The sequence below is a fragment of the Neltuma alba genome, unplaced genomic scaffold, assembly GCF_004799145.2.
Source record: "Neltuma alba isolate B1F8T4 unplaced genomic scaffold, ASM479914v2 tig00012088_pilon, whole genome shotgun sequence".
Lineage (NCBI taxonomy): Eukaryota > Viridiplantae > Streptophyta > Magnoliopsida > Fabales > Fabaceae > Neltuma > Neltuma alba.
The window spans coordinates 348625-376553 of record NW_021636646.1 but is presented as its reverse complement, the minus strand read 5'-3'; the positions used below and the strand labels follow the sequence as shown (position 1 = coordinate 376553).

The 27929-nt window shown below is 36.2% G+C and overlaps 3 protein-coding genes and 1 long non-coding RNA gene across 5 annotated transcripts; 2 read left to right on the top strand and 2 right to left on the bottom strand.

Annotated features, from left to right (window-relative positions):
• Nucleotides 1-4204: 4204 nt before the first annotated feature.
• On the bottom strand, nt 4205-5659 carry LOC114722317 (protein ENHANCED PSEUDOMONAS SUSCEPTIBILTY 1). The gene has a single exon (XM_028908326.1). It carries the CDS (start codon nt 5644-5646, stop codon nt 4306-4308), a length of 1341 nt encoding a protein of 446 aa, XP_028764159.1. The 5' UTR covers nt 5647-5659; the 3' UTR covers nt 4205-4305.
• Nucleotides 5660-10173: 4514 nt separating this feature from the next.
• LOC114722316 (uncharacterized) lies at nt 10174-27895 on the top strand. Its single transcript, XR_003738150.1, has 3 exons — nt 10174-10242; nt 27460-27464; nt 27884-27895. It is a non-coding gene; the product is annotated as an uncharacterized LOC114722316 (long non-coding RNA).
• On the top strand, nt 14847-18528 carry LOC114722314 (PI-PLC X domain-containing protein At5g67130). Of its 2 annotated transcripts, none has more exons than XM_028908323.1 (9): nt 14847-15076; nt 15169-15300; nt 15439-15576; nt 15889-15987; nt 16095-16398; nt 16482-16705; nt 16805-16891; nt 17135-17535; nt 18159-18528. In XM_028908323.1, the coding sequence occupies exons 1-8, from the start codon at nt 14972-14974 to the stop codon at nt 17324-17326; spliced, it is 1281 nt and encodes a 426-aa protein (XP_028764156.1). In that variant the 5' UTR covers nt 14847-14971; the 3' UTR covers nt 17327-17535; nt 18159-18528. The 2 variants fall into 2 exon arrangements, with proteins under 2 accessions (XP_028764156.1, XP_028764157.1); XM_028908324.1 differs by having other exon boundaries at nt 14849-15076; nt 15178-15300.
• Nucleotides 19242-22053, bottom strand: LOC114722315 (F-box protein At5g67140-like). Its single transcript, XM_028908325.1, has 5 exons — nt 21917-22053; nt 21676-21822; nt 20219-20354; nt 19745-19843; nt 19242-19567 (listed from the first exon to the last, which is right to left on the bottom strand). The coding sequence occupies exons 1-5, from the start codon at nt 22009-22011 to the stop codon at nt 19403-19405; spliced, it is 642 nt and encodes a 213-aa protein (XP_028764158.1). The 5' UTR covers nt 22012-22053; the 3' UTR covers nt 19242-19402.
• Nucleotides 27896-27929: the final 34 nt, after the last annotated feature.

Sequence of the window (27929 nt, the reverse complement as noted above, 5' to 3'; positions counted from 1 at the left end):
TTTCATTTCTTTTTTAGTGTATAAAACTGGTATCGTGCATTTTTAACCCGAATAGGCTTTTTAAAAATTTAAATCCCCTGGAATTCAAAATCTCCCACTATTGGAGTTCTTTCTTGCGTAGGGTTACCTGCATCTCACATTATTTTTGTTCTCTCTACATTTTTCTGCCTTCTAATTTTTATTTGTCTTCCCTCTTGTATAAAGCGCGTTGCCCAAAAACCAAAATATGGAGGTTGGGCAGCGATGACTTGAGATAGATACATGTCGAAGAAAAATGGTTGATATTTTAGCATACACTGCGGTGGCATTTGGTCGGAAGTATGAAAAATAAGAGACAAGAATTATGATTGCAATTGAAAAAATTTATTAAAATAGTATTTAGTATAAGTAATTACTTATTATATTGGATTAGACAAACTTATAGATTAGAAGTGGGATTGGGGAATATCACTTTTTCTCATGGTATTTCCCAATTTGTGGTATTCTCCAATCTCATATATATGAGTTTGGCTAATCCTATATAATAAATAATCTTTTGTGTTACTTAGGGCTTATTTGAAATAGCAGCAGAATCTTTCAAAGACAACTTTTTAACTGTAATTTACGAAATATGAGATGAATATGAAAAGAGCTTTGTATTGATTTACATGAATAAGTGCTTTTAAAAATCATAATTGTAATCCCAAATTAAACAAGCACTTAATGGTTCCATAATCTAAAAGGAAGCCCATAGTACATATATGTACTCCTTTAGTCCTATTTATAGGGCAGAGAGAAAATATATTTTTTATCATATTTATAGGGTACTGAAAGAAATTTTTTATAAAATGTATAATTTTATTCCTCAATTATTATTATGTTGATTTTATTTACATGAAGTATAATATATATTAAATAAGGATAAAATTAAAAAGTTATTAAATTTTAAATGAGAGTTAATGAAGTTTGAAGTTTTTCTTAGTATGTGTAAAACAAGTTGGAAGTGCCTTATAAATAAGACCAAAAGAATATCTCTTTACTTAAATTTTAAATCATGCTATATATATATTTAAAATTATGGTCTCAAGTCATTTCATACATATACATCCACGACAAATTTCAACTTATGCCATTTTTTATCATCAATTTTAGTTTGTGTTGCTGAGAATTTCGCGCTCCTGTACACCGCACGGTCATTCACACACACACACACAATGGTTATTGGTGAAATAAAAAGAAAGAAAGAGAAAAAAACAAACGCGTAATGTAGAATCGTTTTCTCTCTGTAACCTGGGGTTGTGAAATACTGTGTGCGCGCCCGTCGGGAAATAGTCGTTTTCGATCTCCCCAGGCTGCTGGTACGATTCCTGAGGATAATATCACCAGCCAATTAGTTCGATTCAGACGTTACGTACCGTACATATATCATATCGAACACCGACAAATATTAACAAAAGACAGCCACGACACCTCCATTGATGTGCATACATATTTATGATCCTAATACGCGCGATGCATCTTTCCAGAAGAGCCACCAAAAAAAAAAAAGTGTGACGGATACCTACCGCTGGCCAGTCCCTTTCCTCCTACGTACGCGTCTACATTATTGTATTTGATCGAAAAATAAACATTAATAATAATAAATTTTATTTGAATATTGCTCAGATATGGATGGCGCAACATCATATTTTTCACGACGAAACACACATCACTGATTTTAATTAAAGGATTATCTTCAAGGACAGCACGATGACTTCGATTACTGCTGGCATATATGGCCATTCAAACGAAGGATGAAAATAAAGGAGCTTTAATTAATTCTAGCAATGATTAATTAATCCTAAGAAGCAACGACGCGAGGACAGCATCCACTAACTAAGAAAGGGAAGCTTCCACATCAATGCTGTCGTTTTTCAGCTCCGGCGAACACAGTAAGTTCCCCCTACGTTTTGTTCCCGACGCCGCTCCCGGCCTTCTCCATCCAAACTCATTGTTCATCATCGTACGCATCAGATCCCCACGCCCTCCTCGTAACCAAATGCATTCCCAGCCATCCGATCCCCTGTAAGCAGCCTAGGTTTTTGCATCCATTACTTTACACGTGGCTCACGAGTTTCTCTTCGTTGCACAAAGCAATCAATATTAAATTACTAGTATTTGTATACACTATCTCACTAAATGCAAAATCAATGTCTCAACCTGCCAAGGTTGGCGTTTGTTCAAATATACTTTCTTGTTTTGATTGGTGTGCACAGACATTTTTAAAAGCAGTCACGTCAGGCTGAACATTTTTCTCGGCAAAAATTTAAATATTAATTTACCAAATTGTGAGAAATCAATCTTTTTTATTAAATCCAACCTCGTTTTGTTATATATTTTCTTGTCAATATAAAAGTTAAACAACTTATTTATGAATATTAAAAAATTTACTTAAATTAATTATTTATAATAAACGTGTGTTAATTTTCTATATAATATCATTTCTTATCATATCTATTGTAGCCATCTACTAAATAGAAATTCCCTACTATAATCAATAGAATATTTTTAAAAATTATAAATTTAAGAGTCAAAATTGATTAAGATGTTATATTTATAATCAAAACAAATCTCCTATCTAACTTCTATATTTAGGACATACAGGAGATATTAAATTATGCTATATAACATGATGGTCTCTTTTATACATAACGATGATTTTGTACATACTAATTATTGAATTTAACTTGTGCTATTAAGAATTACTTCCACACGTTATATATTAAAAGAAATAAAGAAAAAAGAACAGCTTGATGCCCTTTTTTTTTTTTCAGTTTTAACTTCCATAAACTATGTTATGTTATTTAACTGATAATCAAGTGTCCTATTCATCAAAGGAAGGAAAGAAAGATTATTGTAAAAACTAAAAACGTGTGATGCAGAATCGTCTCCTCTAGGCGAGTTAGGGTTACAGGAAAGCCCGTTGTGGAAATAGTCTTTTTCGATATTTCTGAGGTGTTGATGGCACAATTATATTCCTGAGGATAATATCATCTGCCAACTTGATTATTCCACGCCCGACGCTATCGACCTCAATCTAACAGTGACAAATAATACTCCCTCTACTTATTGACATAAAAATTAGTAAATAAGCTTATTTCAACTATTTTACCTGCTAAAATTATAAATTTTTTCAAAACTCTTCCCATCAATAGTTGATATTAAGAGAGCTCTCTATTAAAGAATTAATTTTCAATATAAATAATTGAGATAACTAAATTAAATAATTTTTTAAACATCAACAAATTATTTAATTTTTAAAAAAATAATTATAAAATAAGTCTTCAAAAATTTTCAAGAAAACTCACGCACACAAATGTGTGAGGGACACGCTCCACATACACGGTCAATGGCGACCAGACAGTGGATCTGGACCAGTTCCTCTCCTCGCCCGCCTCACTTCCACGTTTTAAGTCATTTCCTCCCACGTGTCGACACTGTATATGATAGGAAAATAAACATATATGAATTAACTGTGGTCGAATATGAGTTTGCATGGAAGGGGCGAGGGCACGGCGGGGGGTGCCGCACCCACACTGCTAGTCAATTTTAAATTTTTTAAAAAAGGTGCAACATTCAGGTCCAGAAAGGAAGAAATAAAAGAAAGAGGGAGAGAGAATACAACACTTGATAGGCGAACGGATAAATTTAACTAAACCTGTCCTTACAATTCACAAGCACACCAAAAGAAATTGATCAGCCAAAACACAACAAAATGAAATTAAACCAAAAAACCATGATGAGGTATTTTTCATTTTTTTTTATTTTGAGAAATAATAAGAACATAACATTTCAGGTAAAAAATAGTGAAGGCAATGTAACCTTGACATCTTTACCTACATGTGTGTGTGTAGTGATGAATGCTTCTCCACGTCGCCCCACCAAAAGAAGGAATCCTTTTGTTTAAAAATGACCTATGTTTTCATAAAAACACACTATTTTCTGCCATTAAAAAACAGATTATTGTTGATGACATTTGACAATTTCATTATTATTTATTGAAAATAAAACAACTTTGGTCTATTTCGATATAATTCTATTTTATAATGTTCATTGAGTACGTATAGGACAATAGCCTAAATAATGACTTTTAATTTAATAAAAATTATTACCCATATATATGATTATAATTGTATCATTTGCTAACATATAATTTTATTTTTATTGAAGGATATCTCCCAGAACAGGACAATAACTTCGATTGCTTGCCTAGTCGAAAGAAACACAGAGCATTCAAGCGAAAGGATGAAAATATAAACGAGCGTTAATTAGTCTTCTAATGATTAATTAATCATAGGAAGCAGCGGAGACAGCATCCATGAACTCGGAGTCCTTTGCCATGGCCTCCAAAATTTCATAAGAAAGGGAAACCTCCATATCAATGCTGCCGTTCTCAGCTCCGGCGAACACAGTGATTTTCCCGTACCTTTTGTTCCCGGCGCCGCTTCGGACCGCTACCGGCTTTCCCCATCCAAAGTCATTACCGTACACATCAAATCTCGGCGAACTACTCGTAGCCAATGCATTCCCAGCCACCCCATGCTCTGTGAGCAGCCTAGGGTTTTTCATCCAAGACCTTACGTGGCTCACGAGCTTCTCTTCGGTGTGCAAAGCAACCATCTTGTTCATCTCCAAAGCAGCCTTACCGAGACCATCTTGGGATAGCAGTTCCTCTGCTTTCATGCTCACAGTACCATCCTGCAACGCGTTTCCAAAATAGTTCTGAGGCAATGGCGGACTCATCCTCGGCCTTATACCTATCAGCAATCTGTAGTTGACCTCTTCTTCTGGGTCAGTACCCTGGTTCCGAACTATAGCACGCCAAAGATGAGTCAGTGTTGCTTGCAGAGAAGATATCATATTGGAACATGCCATCGCATTAGCTTTTGCTTTCAGCTCGGCTACTTTTTCACTTGAAAAATGGAACACCCTCTCTTGTCGGAGCTGCGAATTGAGGTGCCCATCAAACTTCATCTTCTCCTTCGCCTCGGCGAGACGAATGCGTATAGGGCGATTAATGCCGTCGATGAACCAACGCTCGAGCGCGGGAGGCTTGGATAACTCGCTCGAACCACGTGAGATTTCAGACCAGGAATTGAAGAAATGCCAAAACGACGTGCCGTCCGCGACGACGTGGTTGACAGTGCACCCGATGAACACGCCGTCTCTTAGCTCTGTGACTTGCACGCCTAGCAGTGGCTTGCTCGTCCCCTTGTAGTTCCTTACTCCGTTAAGCGGGAAGAAGGAATGGACAATGCGAGGAGTGTAGGTGGGTTGAAGAATATCTGAGACCGTGAAATCATCTGCGGCGGCGTGGACAAATAATGCTCCGGAGTTGTTGCAGAGAACAAAAACGGAGCAGGTGCCGTCGTCGTATTCGTCAAAGGTGAGACGGCCGGCGAGGGGCGGGAAGAAGTCCAGGGTGGATGAAAGAGAGGCTTTCAGGCGGTGGATTACCGAATCCATGCTAGCTCTGGGTTTGCGGAAAAGAAGCCCTTTCTGAATGGGGTCCACCAGGAGGAGCTGAAGATCCCATGGAGTCAACTCGATCTTTGGAGTTGGATCGCCGCTTCGAGCCGCTACAGTTTGCACGTTGCTGGTTGAGATGACCCGGATCTGGCTTGCCATGACAAGTATAGTTTAGTCGGGAAAATGTCGAACAAAGCTATATGGCTGCAGTTGCTGGGAAGTGGGGTGATTACAACTCACAGGAGTATTGCTGTATATAGCATTTTTCGTGATCATTTGGTGGTGGTGTGTTAAATTGTTTTTGGTGGGATCTTTAATTTTATTTTTATTATAATTATATTATTATATATTATATATATCATATCTAAAAAAATTTTTAAAAAATATTTATATAATTTATTTGGTACTTTTAATTAAATATTAAAAAAACAAAAAATTTATTATTATTTTTAGATATTGTATAAGAAAAAAATAAAAATAAAATAAAAATAAATAAATAAATATTGGCAGACCAACCCACTAGCCCACTTTGACGGGTAAAGATTGGCTAAAAACCATCTCATCTGAGTTTTTTCAAGCCGACCCACCGAAGATTCAACTTTTCACAAGCTAACCTGCAACTCGTGGATTCATCCATGTTACCAATTCTACGCTGAATGTCATGAGCTCAATAAAATTATTAAATTATAGAACATTGAAAACCCGAGGATTCCTGACCGCACGTCATGTTAACTTTCCACGACGGTTTTTTACATGACTATCATGTTTTCTTTAACTTTCAATATCGACTGTATCCACTTCGCTTCCAAAACTGTCGTGAAAAACTCTTAATAACTATAATTAAAAGCCTTTTTTCTTACAGTGAAAAAAATGATTGCAAGACAATTATATTGTCACTTTCGCTCTCAAACATATTACTATCTCTTATCCTAGATATAAAAGCTAATTGACTAATTTGAATAGATTAAAAAATAAATTAAATTATTTATTTATAATAAATATGTGTTGTTTTTTTTAAAATATCCTTATTAATTATTTACTAAAACTATTATTATTAGAAGGATTATCTTTAAAAAAAAGGATAAATATAAAAAACAAAATAGGTTTGAGTTTTATATTTAAGACTAAAATAAAAATCAAACAAAATATTATATTAAAGACAGAAAGTAGTAATTTATAAGCGACTGCTTGCAAACTCCGATCCAGGCAGAATGTGGCGCTGATGCAATCAGAGATCGTAAGAGGAACTGGATATATAGTTGGGTTACTTCAAACGCTTACTTTTGAAGCTGATGAATGAGCTGTTCAAAGAATTAAGACTGATTTGGGAGTTTTGGTTCAAGATAAGAAAGCTACTGCCCTCTATTTCTATCTTTAATATATGAGGCAGTTCCACATTTAATTTAATATTAAATACAATACTTCAATTTATTTTATCTTTAATATTTGTTTATTTTACCTTCAAATAATGCTTATAATAATTATATATGTTAAGATGTTATTATCAATAATTAATTCAAACAACATATATAATTAATAAAGGTATTTTATGAAATGTAACATTTATTTGCTACAATAACTAATTTAATTATTTTTTAAAATTTTTTTAAATAATTAATTAGATCTTATATTAATTATAAATCCTTGAATCGAATCTGATACGAAGAACTTGATTGATATGCTTCAGGCTAATAAAAACAACATCAGTTGTAGCTTGATGTCCGTACAGATTCCAAACATGCTGACGTTGAGTTGGGAATTGCGCGTGACATGTTCAAAAATTACTTATAAATATATTTTATATAAATTAAGATAAAAATTTTTTCATATACTTATATCATATTTTATAAATTGTAATTAAAAATTTATTTATAAACTATTTCAAATAGGTTTAATATAAAACAAGATTACTCAATAGCTCTGGCTTGTTAGACGTTTGTCTGCCTTATCTTAGGAATGGAGCAAGAGCGTATGGGGTTAGTTCTCTCTCTAAGCTGACTTAGTTTTGTTTTTTTTGTTTCGGAAACATTTGTGAAGGGATTACGAGGATTCAAAGGTTTTTTTTTTTTGAATTTAATATCACTTCAAAAGTGTTAAAAGAATAAGTAATGCTGAACCATGACCGTTAAAGTTTTTAACAAAAACGATGACGTTGTTCATATTTTAACACTTTCAAAATCATGTTGAACAAAAAACCATTTCGGATGCTCATAATCTGTTCACGAATACTATCAAAATAAAAGTGACTTTTAACTAGTTTTGATACTATAAATGTCTCATGACTAAATTAATAAAACAAAACCTAAAAAACTTCAATAGATACAATAAAATGTCTCGTGATATTTTTTTAACATTTATTATATTATAATTTAAAACTCTTGTGAGAGATTGATGTCAGTTATTTTTTAATATATTTTGCGTTCATTCAAGTCTTTATCTGTATCTATATTTATATAAACAACTCGATACTTTTTTCTAGTTAAATTTACGAAGACATAATAACTTTAAAATTTTTAAAGTCCGCATTCATGTAACATTTAGATCTATTAAAATAAAATATGGAATAACAGAAATATTGAAGAGATCAAATTAATTTATAGGAAACCTCGTGAAACGTGCTCAGGGTTGGGAAAGAAAATCACTACAGAGGCTTTGTTATTTGGATGTATTTTCAAGAGTTAACATAATATTTGAACCCTAAGATTTGTTTTTATTTTGATTTTAGTTCCTCAAATTTTAAACCATATCAATAAGTTTTAATCATTCAAGGAGTAAACTGGTTTAAGTTTTTCTTAGATTACCTCAGGGATTGATGTTTAAAATAAAAAAATAAATGATCAAAGCTTATGATTTAAAGTTCGAGGGACTAAAATCAAAATAAAAAATAAATTTGAATGACTGAAGTTTATATTTTTTTTTTTTGGTAATGAATGAGGGCTGAGCCCGAGAATAAATTAATAAACTCAGAAGGGAACGGGTCCCATACAATCACTTGATAACAGAGTTTCTAAATGACTAGGACAGGAATGTAAAACAAAGTTAAAAGAAAGTCCTTGTTTGGCTAAAGCATCAGCCATCTGGTTTTGTTCCCGAAGAACATGAGTCACCTGCACCTCCCATGAGTAGTCAAGCATGTTCCATATCTGGAAAAGAGTAAGACTACTGCTATAAAAGTTATCCTTGGTTTGAACCATCTCTACTAGAATCTTTGAGTCTGATTCCAGAATTATTTTCTTAAATCCACATTCCCAAGCCAATCTCAAACCTCTTAACATGGCCCATTCTTCCCCATCAAGGATAGTACAGTTTCCAAGAGTTTGAGTAAACCCCACAATCCATGACCCATCATGATTTCTAATAATTCCACCACATCCAGCTTTGCTCCTAGTTGCTGAAACAGCACCGTCTACATTCAGCTTTAACCAACCATGTTGAGGGGGTATCCATTTTGATGAGGCTCTTTGTGGATAAGATGCACGCGTTGAGGAAATATCAGTATCTTGCACAAATTTCCTCCAACAACTCATGATAACAGCAGCTGGGTTGTCTGGTTTTTTAAAGTCAGCCTCAAAGATAAAACTATTCCTCCATCTCCATGGCATCCAAACGGTAACACCCCATAAAAGACTCCAAGGAATAGATGAGTTAATTCCTAAGTCTTTTTTGAGATTCATGGCAAACCAATCTCTACTAGAAGCAGCAAAGAATTGAGTATAATGAAGCGGGTTCAAGAAACATGCCCACAACTGTCTAGCATAAGTGCAATCTCTCAGAATATGCATCACATTCTCTATTGTAGCATTGCAAAGGGAGCACAAAGGTGAAGTTTGTGACCATTTGCTTCTCCATTCATTAGTAGGGAGTCTGTTATGAAAAGAAGTCCATAAAAAGACTCTAATTCTTTCAGCTCCTCTCCATTTTCAAATATTTTTGTAAGTTGAGCTATACAGACTATTGGGTGGCGGTTCAATCATATAGTAAGTGCTTTTAATAGTAAAGTTACCATGACTATGGGCATTCCAAAGCATGATGTCATTACCAGCTTCTGTCATCGGGGGAAGGATTACCATTAGTTGCTTTAAAACCTCTTTATCAACAATAGAGCTAAGTCTAGTGAAATCCCAAGCGCCATGTGCTACCCAATCAGCAACTGTACTTTCTTCCTCTTCTGGAGTAAGCACTCTAAGACAATGATCTTTAATTTTTGAATCTTTAAATAACCAGCAATGATTGAAGAAGCTTACAAACTGACCATTGCGAATTTGCCATCTTGTACCTTGGTCAACGATGTCTGTTTGTTGACAAATGAACTTCCAAAGACTAGAATCACCCCGCTCTACATTCAGGAGATTGTCATCACTCCTAATCATATATTTTTGTTAAAGAACTTGAGCCCACAATCTATCCGAACCAGCCACCAAATGCCAGGCTAATTTTGCCCTGAAGGCTTTATTCATAGAGGAAAGCCTTTTCAGACCAAGACCCCCATAGTTCTTTGGTTGTACAATACGCTCCCAACTAAGTGGGTGAAATTTTCTGCATTCTTGCGTGTTTCCCCAAATGAAGTTGCGTTGAATGGTTTCAATTTCATTGCAAACGCTAGCTGGAATTTTCACAACTTGCATTGGGTATAAAGGAATAGTGTTCAACACTGATTTTGCCAAGGTGATCCTCCCTGCTGTTGATAAACATTCAGCTTTCCAAGAAGTCAATTTAGATCTAACTCTATCCACAATATACTGGAATTTTTCCTTGGTTATATTAATCCTGTTTTCAACTACTTCATCAGATAATAGGGCTCAAACCTCAAAACGTGAAGGCCTGTGTTTTTTTGGACCTCAAAAACTTGAAGGCCCATGTTGAAAAAAGCCTTTACCGTAATTGAAAATACCCATTTTCTCAATCAAGTTGAAAACCCTTGAAAGTTATACTGAAGATCTCAGAAGCAATATTTGCAAGGGCACTTCAATTAAGTTTTTTTTTTTTTCATTTACTCTTGTGATGTCTCCAACTTGCATGTGTCATTTTTCTAACTTAACTCTTGACATCTCAAAAATTGAAGAATGGACAGGGAAAAAAAATAATTTCATGAGATTCACATAAAACGTTAAATTTAAACAGGGAGTTATAGATATAAATTTAAACAATTACAGACAGAATTTCAGTTGCAGACTGAGTGTTAGTTGGGAACGTAAATACTCCTCCGATCCTTAATATATGACCTAATTATTGAGTTAATTTGATCATAAATATAAGACATATTATCATATTTATCAACTTTTTCTAAATTATACTTATGAATACTCCTTCAACTATAATCAAGTAGAAAAGAGATATGAGATATTAAGGAAGATGATTATGGTATTTTAAAAAAAACATGTCATATTTCTTATAATTAACTAACTTATCCAACTTTCTCAGTATAATTAAATTAGTTAAATAGGTTTTATATTAAGGATAGGTGGAGTATCTTATTTGTATGTGAGACTTTCAAATTTGTAATTATTCGGAATGATATTTCGAACTCATTTTTTTCAGGAAAAAAATATCATCAGAAATCTAACTAATAATAAAATGATCTTTTGGAAGTCAACCGTCATTCTCCTTTCCTGCAAACGAGTGAAGTGACGATATAATTTGTTCGATTTTTTTTTTAAGTTATAAAAGGAATCAAAAGAAAAATGTATCACCGGTCAATCCGGTAAAAGCAGGAGGCTTATTGCATGGAATAAAGCTTAAAAGATCACCATATCTTAACGGAAGTTACGCCATTTGATGAATTTGTCACCTTGTAAGTGTACTCATTTCACCCGGTAGGGCCTGCAATTATTAATCTCTCAACAACTAATATCACACGCACAACAGCGACAAGTTCTGCATCCAAAAAAGTTCAAAACTCCAGAGAAGGTGACGCATTTAATTAGCAGACATTAAAAAACGCTTTTCTTAACATTATTGCTTTTCAAGTTTTCATTTGTTGTTCTACATATAGTGTTATGATCTAACATATTTCTCTGCACGAAGTCTTGCTAGACTGCTGTCATCAGTCAAAATTTCTATCATATTTCAGAAACTGCCAATAGGACTGGAGAATGCTTAAGTGCTTAATCAACCGCAACGTGTTCTAAAATTACATGCAAAGTAATATACTCCTCTTAAGATCTAATCAATCAATGAATGGGAAAATGACAATAAAGTCCTACATAAGAGAATTGAATACAAAAAAATCTCTTGAAATCATTAAATTAATTCTCTTGGATGGGATCTCATTATAATTTTTCATTAATTAATTTGAGTGGATTAAGGATGTTAGTTAAATCAGTTAAAATAATATGTTATTTCTAAAATACCCTGATAATCTTTCTTAATTTTCTTCCTCCTCTCCTATTCGATTATTGTTAAGGGAATATCAGTGGGGTTAATTTGAAAAAAAATATTGATAAACATGTGAAATAGGTCTTACATATGGAACCAACATTAACTCTCAAATTAGGTCTTATATTAAGAATAGGAGGAGTAACATATATGCGAGTGAATGAGCAGTAGCATTAAGGGGGATCCCTGACCCTCAGGCATATTGTGAGAAGCAGCAGTAAGTTTTTGCTTATATATATATCTACACCCTCCATATCATATTCTACAGGCAATTTTGCTTCACATCATCTCGGACGAGGGCCCTCTCTCTGTAGTCTACTAAATGTAGCTTATGCATATTAAAGGTTAAACGCATAAAGTCGTCTGGCAGACCATATAATATTACGGAACTCGCTCAAGTTACGTTATAATGTGGCTCATAATTAAATGAAACCCAGGAGGCCTATGTGAGTTAAAATAAAACTCCCTGGATGTTTAGTTAAAGAATGAAACAAAATCTGCACTTATATCACACAAGAAGATTATAGTAATAATAACCAACTTACTGGTACATGTATAATCAGAAAAACAACGTTGTTATCAGACTATTAAAATGTTATTGGAAAAACTTGCATGAAAACACCTATGGACAGCTCAGTACGGGTAGTATGTTCATCGCTGCACATAGCAGCATATCTAAGAAGCCAAACACGAAAGTATTCTTGTCGGTGCAATAATCAACAGAGCCAGTCTCTTGAAAATATATATTTTCAATCCATTGTCGACCCTGTCCTGATGAGTGCATGTAACATGGATAAGTAGATAAAGCACGTTGTTGAGAACATGATCCGTATAATGGAAGCAACATGGACGTGCGGGAAGATTTTTAAAACGTAAAAATGATAAATCATAATCAAAATCACATCAGAAGTTTGCCGCAAGGATTAATATAAAGCTTGCCGATCAGTATATATACAAAGCATGAAGAAAATCAAGTCTTACATAGCAAGTTCAACTCCCCTGCTATTTCAGTACTTTAGACAAAAATGAAAGGAAAAAAGGAGCATACATAAATTTTGAATAGGAGATGATTACGACAAAAATATATGAAGGATACACAGATACAGTGAGACGTATATCTGTAAGAGTCTGCAGTGAAGATTACGAATGCTATACAAGAGAGTCCATAAGACGATCCCTTCATATATACATCCAAATAGAAATAACTAGGAAAAAGATTGTAAGCTTGTGAAATTAGAGAAACAGATACCATTATTACGAAGCAGCCATCAAATCACTCATCCTCAGAGTTGTATTGTTATAACGTAAGAGATGGGAAACATTGCAAATGCGTCAGGCGCAGATCTTTCGAGTCCTACAATATTATTCTTCTTCTGGGAAAGAAAGGACTTGCTGCTGGGGTTGTGTGTGTTCGTGGGGCTTCACATTGCACAGATCACAGAGTAGGGATTTTGGCCAAGGAAAGGATCCGTGGTGGGGAGGAACTTTTTTATGATTATCGTTATGAGCCCGAGGCACCTCGGTCCAGAAAAGATGACGGCGCTCCTTCAAGTGGTCGGGCGAAGAAGCTTGCTTAACCGTGAGGATTTTTGGCAAAAAGTCAATATTTAATTCTTTTGTTATTCTTTCACAGGTAGAGGAAGCAATCTAATCGATGATAGCGGAAAGCAATGCTGTTTATGCAGGGGCGATGCCATTGTATCTGGCGTAGGTAATTTTATAAACAATTCATTTTCACATTTATGCTTACTGAACTCGCTAACCTAACCCATGTGATGCTTACTGCCCGAATCACAATACCGAGTTTCGTCCCCATTTCCCAAGTTTAACCGCCAAGTGCATTCTCTGGCGTTCTCATTTCCATTTTTAATATCAAGTGTGTGAAGAAGCATTTCCATTGGAGTGAGCATTGCAGGGCGATACCCCACATGGAAGGCAAAGATAGGAAGAGAGGGGGGAGAGAGCGGAGCACTTTAACCAAAAAGTAATGTTGAGTGTCCTTCTTGTTTGGGCCCCGCCCCGCCCCGCCCCGCCCTGCCCGGCCCGGCCAAAAACTGGAAAGGAAGAAACTATTGTGACCCTGATTGCTGGGCAGTTGATTTGCTTTGTTGTAATGGAGGCGGTGGGTGAATGGACGAGTGCTTTGCTTTGCAGTAGTTTCGGACTCTCATGCATACAGTTTCGCTGCTCAGCCAACAGAAATTTGAGCATCCGATAGGTATATGGGTTTCATCCATGGTCATGGACAAACCTGCTTTCCACGAAGAAGACAGAAGGGTCATTAACACGGGTTTAATTGTCTATTTAACTTCAGTTTAACAACCAATACATTAATGTTCTATTTTATTTTTCCTAATATAACATGCATACTTTTAAAAATACTAGTTCCATTCCATTCATTTTCCTCTCTTCACTTTGTTTCATTTCCCCTTTTTTTGCCAACAATTTTATTTCCTTTTCCTATACTAATTATTCGTATTAAACTCATTTTTTTGTTCGAAATATTAAAACTCATGGATCATACCAAATTGGGCACAAATGAAATCTTTAGATTACCGTAATTCTCAAGACTCAGAACTTGTGTGTTTGATATATGTAAATAACAACAGCGGGTAATAAAATTTGATCTAAAATTGCATTAATTTTTAATTTCAGAAAAGTAACGTAGCATGTAAGAAACCCTATTGTACGCCTTGCCGAGCTTCATTTTATTGGGATGAACTTTATAATAATGAAAAAATTATTCTGCAACTAATTACAAGTCTTAACTTAAAGATCACTGTCATATCCATACTTGCATGACAACAGACAAATATATAGTTCTGGTAAAAAAAAAAAAAGAACGGACAAATATATGGTGAAAGTTTTGGTTTTTCATTGAAGAAAATAGAATGGTAACTTTAGAATTGAAGTGAGACTGTGACAGCGAAAGTAGCTGTTGCCTAAAAATAAGAGAAAATTAAAGGCGATAAAGGCCGCGGCCGATGCCAAAACTATGATTGATCGACATTCTCTTCCCGCATTGGCTTCCACTATCTTCTCCCCTCTCCGCGCCGGGTGGCTTCCACCGTCTGCGTAGGCATCCGCTTTCCTTCTGCACACTTTCTTCATGTACGGTGCAAAATGCAGACCTCCTCTCATTGGCTTCCTCTTTCTATCTCTCCTCTCTCTCTTCATTGCCTTTTCCTCCGCCTGCTCTAATGGCAATTGTCAGGTTCTCTCTCTTCTTTTCTATCAAGGGATCCGTGCTCTCTCCCTTCTTTTTCCTTTTGTCGTTTTTCCCCAGTTTGAGCTGAATTTCACCAGAATTCACAGCTTCTGGAATCATGCTCCTCGTCCACGGATTGCGGGCCAGGTCTCTACTGTGGCAACTGCCCTGCTTTGGGCAGGACGCAGCCTATCTGTACCAGAGGCCTAGCCACCATTCCATCATCGATCGTAAGCTTCTTTACTTCTGCAGCTAGAAATTAGAGTCTGATACACTCTGAATTTGCAGTCTAACTTCTTTCTTTTGTCTTGGGAATTTGCCGGTCGATGGTGGGAACTTTCGTTTAACTTTACTTTTTTCATATGCAGATTAACGGATTGCCCTTCAACAAGTATACGTGGATAATGACCCATAATTCATTCAGCATCGTTGATGCACCATCCTTGCCTGGCGTGCAGAGGCTAACATTTTACAATCAAGAAGACACTGTGACCAACCAATTGAGAGTATGCCTTTGCGTTCTTCTTTCCCTATTCTGAGATTCCGGAGAGGAAGAGACGGGGTTAACATCACAAATATTTCTTGTCGATTTTGTTCTTGTCCGTTGCTTGTTTCTTACTTTTTTCCTCTGTTCCTTTTTGGGTCGGGTTGGATTCTCATTCGGCTTCAAGATGAACGACTGAGAATGATCTTCTTTCCTTTCTCTCGGTCCCTGACAACTACTCAAGATTACAAAATCCTATTAACCTTTCGTATCTTTTTAATGCAATCATTTCATCAGGGAATCTTATTCATGTGTTTTGATGGATATGATGTAGAATGGAGTGAGGGGACTTATGCTGGATATGTACGACTTCGAGAACGACATCTGGCTTTGCCATTCCTTCCGGGGACAGTGCTTCACTTTCACCGCATTTGTACTCTAACCCATGTTCCTACGTTTTTTTTCCTTACCATCTAAATGTACTTTTATGATTGCACTTTCATGGGGCGTCTTTTAATATGTCCATTGAAATATACTCAGCAACCTGCAGTAAATACTTTGAACGAAGTCGAAGCATTCTTGACAGAAAACCCAACAGAGATTATCACCATAATAATTGAAGACTACGTCCATTCTCCAAAAGGATTGACTAATTTATTTACCAGAGCGGGACTGGATAAATATTGGTTTCCTGTGTCTAAGATGCCGAAAAAGGATGAAGATTGGCCCACTATAACGGAGATGGTTCAAGCAAATTACCGTCTTCTTGTTTTCACTTCCATTGCTTCAAAGGAAGCTGAAGAAGGAATAGCTTATCAGTGGAATTACATGGTCGAAAATGAGCGTAAGTACAATATCATAGTGACAGGCATATGGTTATGAACGACTGAAATAAAATATTCATAATATTATGTGTCCTTTTTTCAGCTGGAGATCCTGGAGTTCAACAGGGATCTTGCTCGCATAGAAAAGAATCAAAGCCATTACATTCTAGAAGCGCATCACTTTTCTTGCAGAATTACTTTCCAACCTATCCAGTTGAAGCTGATTCATGCAAAGAGCATTCTGCTCCACTTGCGGCGATGGTGAATACTTGTTACAAAAATGCAGGAAACATGCTGCCGAACTTTATAGCCGTTAATTTTTATATGGTATTCCTATTTATTTACGGTTTTAACTTGGTGCGTCCTCGTTTATGCATAACCAAGACCTTGCATTTTTGCTTTAACATTGAGTGTAATTTCATGCAGAGAAGTGATGGGGGCGGTGTTTTTGATGTTGTGGATAAAATGAACGGCCACGCATTATGTGGGTGCAGTACCATCGCAGCTTGCCAGGTTTGTCTTCGTTGCTTTATTTAGTAGTCGGTCATGCTCTGATCTGAATCTTTTTGTTTTGAACCTGCTTCTTTGTCTTGAAAATTTCCCTTCTTGTCTATATTAACAATTTGCTTCGTAAACTGCATCTCTTGGTGGACACATCCTAGATGTGGATGGCTTTTATCTTGCCAGTTTCTACTTGTATATCTTTCGTGAAAGAAAGCATAGCTTGTTAGTCACATCGTTATTGGGAATTTGCAGGCTGGGGTGCCTTTTGGTACCTGCAAGAACATTGCGGTACCCAGTGCAAGTCAAATGACCAATACTTCTGGAAGCTTTGGGAGCTTTACTGGATCTGTTCAGTTTACGAGATCTGCTTCCCCGGCCCATTCTCCAAATCATATGCTACTCTTGTTTTTCTTCCCACCTGTAGCAGTTTTGCTGCTACTATGATATCAGTATTATTGTATATCATATCAGAGGCATTTTTCAAGTATCTTCTAGAATGTTAGTATGTTTGCTGCTATCGTGCTTCATCTGTGAAATTTCATGAGACAGAAATTTGGGATTGACGAAGCTATATAAATGGATCTTGTGCCGTCATCTAAGGAATGCATTGATGAGAAGAGAGTGAATTGTTCCTCGAGTTGGAAGTATTTTAGGTACGTTTTATGGTTGGAATATAGTTTGGTTTCTGGATGTTTTACTCTTAGCAACACATTCGCTTCTTTCTCTTATTTGTCTTTAGGCACATCAATTCCATGAATCTGAAATGGAGTGGTTCTAAAGAAAGTTGTCTGATACTGATTATGATTTGATATTTGCATATGCATCATGTCTGGTGTTTTTGACCAAGTTCTGATTAGATGATTTAGATGTTAAGTTTCCCATAATTACCATAATGCAGCTCGAGTGAGTATGTTAAGATGCTACAAGTGAGGTCGGGAATTCGTTAACTTACGGGAAGCTTGTGATTCAACTTAATATAATTGAACGATTGAAGGCTTTTGCATTGAAAGAGATCTAGTTCACTTGTAGATTAATATAATTTTATGATGATTGTAGTTATTCGAGATTTGTTTCTGCCATTTTAATCAATGCATCTCTCTCTAAATATTGTGTGTTTGAAAATTGAATCATATATCTGTTGCTCCTTTTGACGATGTGCTTAATCATCACCGCACGAAATTTACAATTTTGCTGTCTCCCGCGTACCCCATTTTAATCATGTGCCAACAACTTATTTATGCTAATATTTGTCATGTTTCTTCCTGTTATGTTTCAGGTTCAATACCCAGGCATCATTTGTGAAAACGACAGAAAATATAAGTTTAGGATGGGTAGCTTCCGGTCATTGTCAAATTGTTATGCTAATATCCTAACAAACTTGTTTCTAGTTTCTTTCCTCTCCGATAAATGGGGTCTTCCATTTTCCTTGAAGTCGGAAGTCGATACAAACAAGTCTTAAAAGCCTTATAACGAATTTAGAACATGGGCCTCTAGGTTTAGCAGAGGAACTTGTACGAGTTTTACATATTAAATGAGAGCTTCATGGAGATTTGATGATCGAAATGAATGTAATTATGTTATGGGACAGGGAGTAAAACATATTTTGTGATAATCGGAAAATGTGCTCGAGGTAGTCGTGGACTCATGCTTCAACTGTGGCCGTCAGTGTTGAATTCCTCTGTTCTGTTCTCTGTGTGGCTTGGAGGGGCTAAAACCATGTTTGCTCTGAAACGACAATAGGGTCATTTTCGGGCAACCCACCAAACAATGTGGCCGGAGGTTGCAGGTTTCAAAAATCATCCGTTGCGATAATAGCGTGCACTCTGATATGGCCCAAATTAAGATCATGCAATTATTTATCAGTGCTCACCTTAAATATCAGGAGCACAGCGCTATGGTTTTACACAATCTCACCGCCAACTTATCTCTCTGGGTTTCAATTGTCCTAGAACTCATAACCTATCACGAACCATCTTTTCAATGCACTCAGTAATGGCACGCCTCAAAATCCAAACTTTCGAGTAGCTTCTATTGTTCTTCGTGGCCTTTCTTAGTCTCTACATATTCTCCAATTTTTTATAACCCCAAACAACCAAAACTTCCTTTGAAGCCAACGTTCATTTTTCATTTATGAAATGGAATTATATATCCTTTGCTTCACTTTCGAGTTTCTCTTTTCCGTAACCTCACTTAATCTGCCATTAATCTTGGTCTCCGCCATAGTAATAGTTTAATAGGAAGCAATTCACAAATTAAAATTTTAATATTTATAATGATAAAAAAATTGTTCTAAATTCTGGTGAATTCCTATTATTATACCCACAGAAAAAAAAATTGAGAGAATCATTGTGCCAACACATTGAAAGAGGAGGAAAAATAATAGAATTACGAGAGGATAATTCCTGTGCAAGATATGAGATTGGAACACACACATATGCTCGGTTTTCTTGGCAGAGGAATTCAAGAATACAAGAAAAGTGTCCCTGAAACGGAGAGCGTAGAAGCGGCCCAGATCAGTTCTCAAACTTTTATCTGAAGAGTTGGACATCTGATAAGCAAGCTGCTGAGACAGTGTTCAGGAACACCTGTTCCCCATACATTCATCGATTTGAGCTTCCGACACTCATCAACTAATACCACAAGCCCACTCTCGGTAACATGACGGCAGCCCCACAGTACAATGGACTGAAATAAACGGTAAATAATCATGAAAAATAGAAATATCAGACGTCATCCTCTTTACGTGGTCAGGCTCAAGCAACGGATGAATTATTGGGAGGGGATAACATGAAAAGAGGGCAACTTCTGACTCTTGCCGAGGCAACAAAACCTAGAGTTCACTTTCTATACAGCATAATTTACCTCCAACTTTGGACAACTTCTGGCGATAGCAAACAATGTTTCGTCCGTGATAATTGTTCCACCAACATTCAGATGTTCTAAGGATTTAGTTCTCGATATCTGTTAGAATCATGGGGAAAAAAGGCATTAGCTAGTCTTCAGAAAATGCTGAAAGGTCCAAGCTAAAAATTCACCAACCTGGCAAGCGCCAGGAAACTATGTGAATCCAACCCAATCCAGTTTTGATTAAAAGTTGCATTTAACTGCATACCATTGGTTCCAATCTAGCAGAACTGACGCCTAACATTCAAAAAATGTTTCATAAAACCATTATCTTTTAACTCAAAGTTTCTCTCCATTTTGTTTTTTTGGTTCTTGAAGTCAATATCATTTTTCTGAGACTGTGCATATACTCAGGTTATAAATAACAAAAAACATAGCTTAAACGCACCGTCCTTGAAATCTAAGCTCGAAAAACGTAAAACTGTATATTACCAGTTGAACAACACCTTCATCTGTGATCCCTGTTAAACCCCACAAAGATATGGATGTGAGATTGCCAACGCAGTTTGCTAAAGATATCTTGAGCAGTCCACTATCAGTGATTTGGCAACCCCATCGGCTCCTTGGGCTGAAAGCACAAGAAAATTTTAATATAATACACTTTATGTATTGCATGCTAATAGCATACAGTATGACAAGTTATCTGCTCCCACCTGGTGAAAAATGGATCAAAATGTCAGCAGTGACTTTTTTTAAAAAAAAACAGATTTTAGTTTTTATTAGTCAATCCCACCCTTCGATGTCTCATCCATTGATCAAAGGTTTAAAATAAAGCTGTGAGTGTAACATAATTTGTTCATCTCTGTATCTAGCAGAGTCAGAGTGTGGCCTCACTTTAAATCATATATGATTTATCATCATATCAAAAATTAATGTCCTGGAAACAAAGCTACCATGTAGTTACAACCACCAGCCTCCACAAATTAAAAAGCAAACGTCAAAGATATGGCTTCGCTAGCTAGTCCATTAGAGAGAGCTATTGACTGCGAATGTGGTATGTGACAGGACTGTCCGGTCATTGTTTAGCCGCCCAAGTCCATTCTTAAGTTCATAATGGACAACACCGAAAAGTGATGAAAATCAATTCAATTGCCATATTGTATTACCAGTTTACTCAGAACAACGGAGCCAGACGCTTAAGACTAATTAGCTAGATTGTGAAGTTGACAACTTTCACGAAACTAAGAAAATCTTCATCATGTACTCATTGAGAGAAGTGTACTGAATGTGCATCCATTTACTGATCAGGTAGCTTCTTAGTTTGATTACTGAGATGCATAACACCCCAAGGCCCAAGGGTTTCTAATTGACAGGTTAGACTGAAAAACAGATGACCAACAAAATGTCAGAGAATTTCAAAATTCTTTCGTTTCTTTGTCAAAAAATGCAATTAAGGTATGACTTATGCAGAAGGAGTTGAAGAGTGAAACATTGTTAATCCATTACAAATGGACACAATAAGGAGTGGTGGAGATTCATATCAAAAGTGAGATGTTGCTCTAGCTTAGGATTTTGGGCCACCGGACACAAGCTTCTGATGATTGTTTCAAATGAAACCATAATTTTCTCACCGTCCATCAATCGAACAAACATGTTATCAACTTTTTCCAGATAACATTTCTCCTTGACCTTGAAATAGCGGGAGGACCGTTAAATGGTCAATTCAGTTGCTCAAACAATGTCATTTTTTGAATCCAAAATTTGTTAATCATCTCCGAAACAATAAAACTCATTGCTTTGCTTTTCAGAAAATACTAAAAAGCATATTTGGTATCCAAAAAACAATGCAGCGATGTAAAATAACGTCTAAGAAAAAACTATCAAATAAAACTTGGCAGGAAAATTATAACCGAGTATTATGTAATGAAGAAATGTAGACAGATACACACATGTCGAGTTCTCTAAGGTTGTAGGCATGGCAAACGAGGCGAGCGATGGTGTCATCATCCATTTTCCAACCGGCAAAGCTCAAATTTCTTCTGTGAGCCAGGGATTCCCTTACCCCTCGCTTCCATTTCTTGCACACGATACTGGCCCTTGTAATTTTCCCGCAATCGATAACATTAAGAGGAGAATGAGGAACTAGATAAGCATAGGCGTGGCGAACATAAGAAGACAGAAAAAACTTACTGGGCCAAATCAGTGAAGGAAGTAAAGAAGAGAAATATGTGAGCCAACAAGTCAATGGGTAACTGATCAATCTGGGCATCTTGCAGTTGCTCCATTTCTGCGTATCAAAGCCAGAAGCTTTTCTTCCTTTTCCTTACAAGAGAGCCTGGAATTTTTAATGCCGTGAAATGGCTGCTTCTTTCATGTTATTCGGCCTAGTAAGCAGCCGTGAACAGGCGCGCTATGTGAAGAAGTGTCCTCATGTTTCGTCATTGTGTCACCAGATGCCACGTCATTGGAAAGGGCTCTTGTAAGTAATGAAGCAACCTTCTATTGACGCTGGATTGTGGACTTTTTGTTTTTCCTTTTACTTTAGGCGATACATATGAATTCATAGACTCAGATTTTCAGGGGGCAAATAACTAATTTGTACATATTTTAATATCTTCTTGTTTCTAGATTATTGCAAACGTATATATTAATATTACCATCAAGCATTAAAAAAATTTAGGAAGCCAAACTTTTCATAATAAGTAAATTATGCGGGCTTATTTTACATTTTGTGCAAATGCGTTGAATCATCACTTTAGTTTTTATTTAATATCGCATGGCTTCATTGTTATTTAACAAAACATTTTTAATCTAACAGCATAATTGTCATTTTTATTTAAGCGTAAGATTGTGAGTTAAAATCTTCTGTTCTATGTAAAGTATAATATGTACGTGAGTTATGATTAGAAAAATTAGACAAAATCTTTTTGGAGCTACACTCCCCAGAATTTGTAGTGCTTCACCGTTTTATATTATACAAGGGGTGTTTTTGTCTCCCAACAAGCTATTAAAAACATAAATAATTATTCAAAGTATAAATCTCAAACACGACATATTTTTTTTCGTTAATTTTTTTTTCCAGCATGCATGAATGGAAACCATTTAATTTGATGTGAAAAAAACAGAAAGCGCTTAATTTGCTGAAATTCAGTGCACCTATTAATCTCATTATCAATATGAGGATCTTATTAATAAATAATTTGTAAGTATATCTGTAAGTGTTTTTGAGTTTTGAGTCATCTCCTAATCTTAATAAGCTCTCCGACCCAAGTCATTTCCATTTTTTTTAATAGAAAAAAAGCTCCTAACTCAGACAAATCGAGTACCAGAAGGCCCAGCCCGTTAAAAAGCCCACAGAACTTCCGTAGGATGTGAAGGGGTGATTGGGTGAATGTGATATCAGGCCCAAAAAATGTGAATGATTTGAGGACGACGAACTGATCTGCAGTTTGTCGGCAGGCATGCAATGAATTTAGGTCGCCGTTAGTGTTTTTTATGGTTCATCTTATTTGGTGACTTTATTACATTTACTTCGCTCTCCTAATAAACTCTCAACTCAACATAATAATTAAATAAGTATCTCATCATTGGCTTCCTTCCACCTTCTTTATACTTCTTAAATGATCGTCACTTCGAAATCTTTGTAAATATGAAATTATTTCAACAAGGCATTGATTCCTTATGTGCTACTACTACCTTGGTAAATTGTGGCTAAAAATTTCTTAGTTTATCTGTAAGATTATAAATCTGTGGTGTGAGATTAAATCGATCCGTGGTTAAATCACTGTGCTGCGAAACGGTCCTCTTCTTTCATGTTTCAGTCGATGGGTTTGCAATAGTAAACCTTTATGAAGCAGTCTTGGAAGTGCAGGATTCTTGGAAAACCTGTTCATTCTTCCATAATTAACTAAAAAAATTTACTATCTAAGTAGTAATGAAGTACTAGTTTTAACATTTGAAAAGCGTTAATTATTTTAGTTTTAAAGTTTTAAAAACGTTAATTATTTTTAAGTATGGGGAATGAGTTTAAGGACCTCCCTTATCCCCTCTGCAACAGGTATTGTGTATATCAAGCACAGTAATAAATTAAATTGAAATGTGATTAAACTCGGACAGCTCACGTATTTAGTTTATTATTGATTGCTGATTGTGTATTTATAATGCATGCATGCCCAGGAACTGGTTCCTGCATGCCCATCACCGATATAAGGAATGAATTGTTTATTTGTTTACAAGGTGCGTTCACTTTCACTAAAGAGGAAATACGTTAACTAGCTATCCAAGTTCGCAATTCCTGAGGTTTTCGCTTTGAATCTCTATGCATTAAAAGCATAAATTTGAAAGATTAGATGACAGTAAAAAAAATTCTACAATGACGACAGCTTAAGACCAAATACACCCACTAATTAAGGGCATTCTCTTGCAAAATCCTTCCTACATCTGCTGGATATTCTTTCTTTGACACAAATATTTGCTAGATTCTTGTAATATTGATAAAATATCTAAAAATTGGCTGGATCTTTTCTTACCTTCCCGCCACCCGCCTGCCTATAATTATTAATTTATTATAGACTATTATAGAGTTTTAACTTTTAAGCTAAATTTGCCATCAATTTTCGAAAACAGTACGCTTTATTATACATATATGTTTTGTTACGCATATTGTATTGATATATTGACTGATTTGTAAAGAAAATGAACGATTGTTTTTGCCATAAAAAACGAAGGATTCATAGATACGTAAAAAAAGCTGAGAAAGAAGTTTGCATGGTGTTTGCTCAAAAAAAAATAAAAAAAAGAAAGTAATAAAATAGCGGGTGCTGAAGACTGAACGTGCAAAGCGAGGGCGGGAGTTTCCGACTTCCCATTCCAGCGAGCATAGCTGGCGATGACACAGAAAAGGGACAAAAACAGAAGGGATCAAAGGAAGGCTCTGGAAGCAGTAAAAGCAGGCTTGAGATGCAACGAGGTGGAAAAAACGAGGGAGAAACTGCCTCCATGCAGAAAATCGGGAATTCATGCCACGGGGCGTCCTGCATTGAGGCTCCTAGCAGCGTTACGAACCCTTTTGGTAGAAGCCAGCCATGACCCCATTGCCTTATTAGCTGGGTTCTTGGTTTTCTTATGCCATTATGAAACTCTTTCATCGAACAGATTTTGGCATAGGAACTCAATGCCAATCCGAACAGTTTTACCAACACAGCGCTTCAGTTTGATCCATAAAAGATCCCATCTTTGCCTTCGGACTGTTCAAACTTCGCAGGGAAGCTGAAAGTGTTCGACACAGGAGACTAAGTAAGACCGTCGAGGAAACTGTCACCTTCGAGATACCCTACTAGTGATTCCTTTTCTCTACTGGGTAAACACTCAATTCTTCGTCTTACTTTTACAATTTTATTGATTGGTGGGTTTCAGGTATCTCACGACCTCTATCTTCTTCTATGAATAGATGTTCTACGTTCTTGGGAGTTTGGGGAATCATCAAAGTTTTTACACTGGTTGTGTATCTTGTCTTCGGATTTTATATTCTTCTTCAACTTGTTAGTTGGGTATCCCGGTCTCAGTTTTCAGCGTAGTTTATGTTTGGGATAATTGTAGCCCAACCATATGAGCACGACAGATTTCATGATTAACAATGTCAGGGTTATGTTCTCCTTTATATGCTTCATGGCTTTAGTTCGGGGTTCAGACTGATGGAGAGCTAATCAAATGGTTATCACGACTTTGGTTTGAAATCTCAATTTTGAGTGTTCCAAAAACAATCTTTGCCTGAGAAGTGTGAAAAAAAAAGCCACATTTATTTATTGTTTCTTGCATGAAGTGATTGCGTATCCCCCCTTGAATGATCATTAATCTTACTGCTTAATTGTATTACTGTATTTCTATCAGATTGTTTCTGAAATTTAATCATTGTATGTCGTGCTCTTCTGTGGAGTTTATCGTCGGGGGTGTGGGTGGTAATATTTAGTACAGATTTCTTCTATGTTGTTTTGTTATAGCTGAGACATTATGTTTCTTGTTGTTAGATTCCAAGTGTCAAAACAGAATACTGTCCATCTTTTTACCAGCTCGTGTGTCAATCTGTTTAAATATGGGCTTTAGGGTTGGATAGCTGATTATCCGGTCTCGTCAGTTTATTGTATTGCATGTATCATGTGCGAATATTTATGATTATCATATGGAAGATGGCTATTTGATTTCATTTTACCATTCAAAAATTTTATCGTTACTTTGCATTAATTTAATCTTTCCCAATTTTTGGCTTTACAGCTCAATTATGTGAAATCGTATCTTTACTCCCTTTCCTTCTGATAATTGACTTAGCAAATTAGCTTATTTATATTTTTCATTATTATGTGTCAAGTTTTGATTATAGATAAAGATTGTTTGTTTGTGATTTTTATAACTTATATTTGTCTTGCTTTGGTTTCACGACCTCTTCCAAACAAGTATATATACATACCCATTTTACTTCTATCTTCTCACTATGCTTCTAGTGTCTATTTGATTTGTATGTACCAGTTATGACTGAATTGACTATCTGCTATGCTTCATTGTTGAATTTTTATGGAATATGTTCTGCATATGGTATCGAACATTAATCCCAATTGGCTAGTAGTGATATTATCATTTTAGTTTGAAGGGAGAGGTATTTTTTATTTTATGTCCCTCATTCAACTGCTTAGTTCTTTTGCAGACTGAATGAATTTGCCGGATAACCACAGTACGTGATCTGGTGTTACATTTTGGTATACTTTCCTAGGAGGTAATTTATGGGCAATGACGAGCCATCAAGGTAACTCTGCCTACTTCATCCCATAATCTTTTGATAGGGACCTGATTTTTTGGGATTATTAAGGATATCTTCATCATATATTTTCTGGCATTTCCTCAACTGTGTTCTCACTATTACTGGAGGTTTAGGTCAATACAGTTCTAATGAAAGCATCCCAACCCAGGCCAACCGTTGGGAATCGACTGAAGCCCTGGGAGTTGTGTGTTGGTCAAGTTCTCGTGCCGGAAGCACTCAAAGTTTCTCAAATAGTGTTAATGGGCCAAATTTTCTCCCTCATCAAGAGCATCTTAATGTTGTTCAAAGCAGTGATCATGATGCAGGTGTTATCCATCATAACCTAGATTTAAATGCAGAATATGTGGAAAATGATCATTACACCAATCAGAATGTGTCCATAGGTTTGTGTCTACATCCATTTGAACCACATGCACCAGACAATCAGAGTAACAGTAATTTATCTGACTTAATGGCAATTGATAGTGGAAGATCCTACGTAGTAGATGAACAAGGAGTGGATAACAGCTTAGTTAACATGAGTTATTTGTCCTCCAACAGATCTCCTCAACGTGCTCCTCGAGAATTGTTAACAGGTGAAAGTTCTAGATCAGCTACGCAAGCTAGGATCCCTGAATCGCAGGCTGCTACAGTCCAAGTCAATACCAGTAACAACTTGAACATAGTAGCTCCTTGTCTGGTACTGCAAACATCCGCCAACAACAGTTTGGTGCTGAATTTGGTCATGAGACTATAATGCCAATTTCTAACATGCAACAATTAAATGAAGCTAGGCATGGTTCTGCTAATAGTTCTCTATTTTCATTTGAGGCTGCAATTGATCATGGTATTACCTGGCCATTTTATGACATGCTACGCTTCAGTCATGCTAGACAAATTGGACGCTTTCAAAGCAATCATCAGACAGATGCTAGTCCACTAGCCTTTGTACCATCCACCAATTTGTCAGTGGGGCATGCATGGAACTTTCAGGCTCTTTTTCCCAGACAAACACCTCAGTATCACAGACAAGATCATCCTCGTGTCATTAGCCAACCACAAGCTTCAGTTGGTGCAATTCCCTATGGGCAGCCATTTGTGCAATTTCCTAATTTTCATGAGATCCTGCTGCCTGCCCCTTGGGTTAACGTTATGGGGCCAAGAAGCGTTGCACCTCCATTTTCGCCTCTTTGTACTATGCCAGGAGGCGGAAACTCTGACAACATTCCAAGAAATATCATGTTTGGTTCTCAAACGGGATGGGGAGCTCAGTCACCTTATCTAGCAAACTTGAGTTTTGACCACGGAACTGCAAACTTTCTTGGAAATTTTGCTTCCCCTTCCCATTATGGTCCTTTTTCAGATAGTCACTTGTTGAATGCTCCTACAGGTGTCCCTTGGTTCAATGCTTTC

Bases quoted from the DNA above. Each gene is read 5' to 3' on its own strand.
- LOC114722317 (XM_028908326.1), bottom strand. From the start codon at position 5,646: ATGGCAAGCCAGATCCGGGTCATCTCAACCAGCAACGTGCAAACTGTA.
- LOC114722314 (XM_028908323.1), top strand. From the start codon at position 14,972: ATGTACGGTGCAAAATGCAGACCTCCTCTCATTGGCTTCCTCTTTCTA. The intron at 15,577-15,888 runs GTATGCCTTTGC...GATATGATGTAG, and splicing joins CTGTGACCAACCAATTGAGA to AATGGAGTGAGGGGACTTAT. The intron at 16,892-17,134 runs GTTTGTCTTCGT...GGGAATTTGCAG, and splicing joins GTACCATCGCAGCTTGCCAG to GCTGGGGTGCCTTTTGGTAC.
- LOC114722315 (XM_028908325.1), bottom strand. From the start codon at position 22,011: ATGGAGCAACTGCAAGATGCCCAGATTGATCAGTTACCCATTGACTTG. The intron at 21,823-21,916 runs GTAAGTTTTTTC...GAAAATTACAAG, and splicing joins TCCTTCACTGATTTGGCCCA to GGCCAGTATCGTGTGCAAGA. The intron at 19,844-20,218 runs GTAATATACAGT...TGATTCTAACAG, and splicing joins ATGAAGGTGTTGTTCAACTG to ATATCGAGAACTAAATCCTT.